The 4029-nt window shown below is 53.2% G+C and overlaps 1 protein-coding gene across 1 annotated transcript in view; it reads right to left on the reverse strand.

Annotated features, from left to right (window-relative positions):
* Positions 1-322: 322 nt before the first annotated feature.
* Positions 323-4029, reverse strand: part of HADHA (hydroxyacyl-CoA dehydrogenase trifunctional multienzyme complex subunit alpha) — a 55679-nt gene continuing 51972 nt past the window's right edge. Inside the window, exons 16-20 of the mRNA XM_007108427.4 lie at positions 3439-3507; positions 2453-2648; positions 1641-1755; positions 939-1084; positions 323-850 (exon numbers count right to left, since the gene is read on the reverse strand). Coding sequence (XP_007108489.2) covers positions 705-850; positions 939-1084; positions 1641-1755; positions 2453-2648; positions 3439-3507 — 672 coding nt within the window. The 3' untranslated portion in view covers positions 323-704. The remainder of the gene's footprint in view (positions 851-938; positions 1085-1640; positions 1756-2452; positions 2649-3438; positions 3508-4029) is intronic.

A 4029-nucleotide genomic window follows, 5' to 3' on the forward strand; every position in this document is an offset into this window, starting at 1 on the left:
ACCAAGAAAAGAACTGGGTAAAACTGCAACGGAAAGGAGTCTTTTATATGCTGGCCCTCCACACCTCTCCCACTGTTCTGCTTCGCCAGGGCCTCTTCCCCACCGTAAGCAGAAGCCCAGCCAAAGCATTTCAGTGCAGTTGGTTTAAAAGGCTTCAGGCTCATAAAATCCCACTTTCCATCAACGCAGTTTCTCTCTAAAGGTGCTGCCCCAGTACATTCCTACCCCGAGGCACAGGGCTTTATTCCAGCTCAGCCCTTGAAGGAAAGGGGGTTAAACCACAGGGCAAAGACAGAAGAGAAAGCAGTAGGCAGGCAGAGAAGCTGATAAAGTGTTTGATTTTTATTGTTAAGTATTTGGCTGGGTGCAGAATTGCCCTTACCACCATTGGCCACCGCTGGTCTCCCGGGAGGAACAGGCAGCAAGGATGGCTCCAGAGACGCTGCTACTCTGGGCCTCGGGGCTTACAAATTCGTGAGCACAGAGGGTTCCACCTTCCAACATGAAGTACAAACTACTTCACAGCCAGACTTCCCTGGGAGGGAGAGATGCTCATAGCTGAAGGCACTTTAATCAAGGCACACACCCAATGCCGGAATTTGTTTTCCTTCTGGTTACTCTGATAAACCTAGATGCCACTCTGTCGAGAACCAGCGCTGCCGCGGTTGGCGTTAGTGGGTGAGTGAGCAGGGTTCAGGGCCTGCTCACTGGTAGAACTTCTTGTTAGGGCTGCTGGCGTGGTCCATAAGCAGCTGGCACGGGGTGAACTGTTTTCCGTAGGCAGCCTCGTACTTCCGGAGCCGGTCCACTATCTTCTGAGCACCATACAGATCCACAAAGCGGAAGGGCCCTGAAAGGAGAAAATAGGACGTTGTTGGAGGAGAAGTGAAACGAGCTCCGGGATGAAGCGAGCTACCTTCCTGACTTGCAAGACCGACCTCCAAGACAGGGGGGGAAGCCAAGCCCGAAGACAGCGCCGATGTCTCCCTCTGTAGGCGTGGCCAAGACCCCTTCCTGCAGGCACAGGACAGCCTCGTTCACAAATCTGGTCACCAGGCGGTACTGGATGTCTTCGTCCGAGGAGCTGCCAACAGGGAGAGACATTCAGGGAAGGGGAGGGTAAAAGGGGAGGACGCAGGCGCCCCGGTGCAGAACGGGAATGAGGGCTGGTGCTGCCGGAGCTCCGGGCCAGCCCTAGTGAACCTCCAACGCTAGAGAAGGTGCTGCCCTTGGGAAAAGACAGCAGAGGGCTACTTGCCCTAATTAACCCGAAGCTGGGCACTGAGAACAGGGTCCGGCGGGGTAGACGGTATCTCTTGACATCAGCAGCTGCTGATTACAAATGATAATAAACAGCGTGGAGGGTGAGCAGGCCTAGGAGAACCGTCTTTCTAGTTGCTCTCTGGAACCCTCAGAGGGAAGGCTTCCCAAGGGGTCTTCCCAAGGCTGGGCTGCAGTCCTTACCCTGAGGCCTGGTAGAGGACAAGGTGGAATGTGGAAGGGCAAAAAGTGTTAAGCATCAGGAATGTTCTCTCTGGTCACGTATGTTGATCATAACAAAAGTGATGGCAGAGGGTCCAAGAAGCTTCGGGCTGGTGAGAAACATGCTTCTGCACCAATAGCCCCTCAAATGAACTTACACATCAGGCTGAGAAGGCACCTTCAGACTTGCCAAAATACTGTTTATGTCAGAATTCAAATTCTTATTCTTTACACCCTCCTGGTAGATGTAAAAGCCCTTCCCGGACTTGCGACCTAAAAGAAGCAAGAAAAGGGAGAGTTAACAAATTCTCAGAGCCCGGGCCCTCTTCTCTGCTAGTCTGTTATAAAGCTCTAGCCTCTTTTCCGTATTCCTGAATTTGTAGATCTAGCCTACTCTAGAAATTGGTGTTTGTCAGAAGAGTTGGCAGCGAAGGAAAAAAGAGCTTGTGTTTCCTGGAGCTTGGAAATCTGTGTATCTGGGTAGGAAAGGCCAGGTGGGTGAGTTTTAATGTCCAGGTATGCAACACCAGGTCCTAGGATGCCCAGGTCCTAGTGTTGGTTTTGTTGCTACTTTGCCGAGAGAGAAAGCCACCTCTCTGGTGGACCTCAGTTACATCCTCTACTTAGAGGTTTACTTCCTCCACAGAGGTGGTCAGACAACATGGAAAGCCTGGATGCAATGCTCCGGCAGTATCACGGGTGTAGTAGAGGCCTTGGGCAGGATGAGATGCCTGTCAATCTTGCATAGCTTGGGCAACGGCAGAGCCTCAGGAGGCCAGAGTTCTGCCTGTTGTCCATAATCTCCAGGCCCAGCCTGAAAAGAGGTGGCCATGAAATCATTTTTAAATTCCCTATGACAGCGGGCTCTATGTTTAGAAAACATACTCTTCCACGCGGGCCTTCTGCAACTCTTTGGTCTCAGGAACTCTGTCATGAATGATGCTAGTTATGTTTCTTTGCGGCTACTCACCCAGGAAGCCCTTGGATATCATCTGCTTCAGCACTTCTAGGCTTCCACCTGCAAACCGCTCCCCAAACACTTTGCCTAGATTTTCTGCTACGTGTTTTGCTACATCCACGCCAACTTCATCCACCAGTGTAGCAGCGCCCACAGGAAAGCCAAAGCTTGTGGTCAGGGAATCCAGCTTCTTAGGGCCAACTCCTTCCTGGATGGGAAGTAAAGCCGGACCTCAGGGGAAGGCCGTCCCAGATTCCCCTAAGGGCTCCTTGTGCTGCCCTCACAAACGGCCTTGTGCAGCACCCACTTCTCTTCTGGGTGCCGCCTGGCCAGGCCCAGGACCTGGACTGTTTCGCTCAGGGAAGCACAAAGAGGCTTGGGAGCCACAAGGGGAAAGGCTGAGCCTTTCCGAACCTATAGAATTTTAAGGAAGTCTAGAGATGAACAAATTATTCATTTCCTTCTTGTTTGCAACCCTGGATCTCAAGAATAACGAGATTCCACACCAGACAGGGCTAAGTTTCCCGATGCTGAGAGAAGAGACATTCCCGAGGAGCAGTACTGTAGAGTCCTGCAATGCCCAGGTCTGATAAGAGCCCAGCGAGGAGTGGCCACGCCCTTCCCGCCAGTGACCGACCTGTATGGCCACTGGAGGGGTCTGCGTGCAGCAGAAGCAGGTGTAGCACCAATCCGACCAAATGGGCCCTGTTCTGGATGGGGATGCAGAAACCGCGCACAGAGCATGTCGGAGGCCTTTGGCTTGTTGGAGCAGGGAGGACGCTAAGGGAGCAGAGCTAAAATTCTGCCCATTTTAGTGCAGTGTTAGCCCATGACTTCCCAGCCCTGTGTGGAAAGAGAGGGCACCAAAGGGCCTTCTTGGAGAAGAGCCAGGAGTCAGTGTATTAGAAGGAAGCCTGCTCCTCACCTTAACATTACCAGTTTGGGAAACTAGTTTAAAGAGTGGAAGATGCCTCAAACATTCTGAGATCGATACCAACCTGGAGAATTCTGATGACTTCAGACATCATGGGTGCGAGGCACCTGGTAGTATAGAAGCCAGGTCCGTCCTGCCAAGGGAGAGAATATGAGCTCACGGGCCCCTCAGCTGTGGGCACTTCCCAGGTCTGAAAGCGGTCTCTCTCCCCCGGAAGCCACTTCAAAACTCAAGGTGATTTATAATCTCCATCAGAATCCTTAATATTAAACTGCAGGGGAAGCCATAGCCAGCCGGGGGCAGCCTGGCTTGAATCCAGGAGCACAGCAGACAGTCTCACAGTCATCTGAAAGGTCTGGAATGGCTGGGAGAACCCACCATGTCCCAGACCCTGACTCAGCGGTCCACCACTGTCCATACCGTAGACCACCAAGGGGAAATCATATCAAAAGCTGGTATATTTAGGGGCTTCCCTGGTGGCGCAGCGGTTGAGAGTCCGCCTGCCGATGCAGGGGACACGGGTTCGTGCCCCGGTCCGGGAGGATCCCACATGCCGCCGAGCGGCTGGGCCCGTGAGCCATGGCCGCTGAGCCTGCGCGTCCGGAGCCTGTGCTCCGCAACGGGAGAGGCCACAATAGTGAGAGGCCCGCGTACC

This window comes from Physeter macrocephalus, chromosome 12 (assembly GCF_002837175.3).
Source record: "Physeter macrocephalus isolate SW-GA chromosome 12, ASM283717v5, whole genome shotgun sequence".
In the NCBI taxonomy this organism is placed as follows: domain Eukaryota; kingdom Metazoa; phylum Chordata; class Mammalia; order Artiodactyla; family Physeteridae; genus Physeter; species Physeter macrocephalus.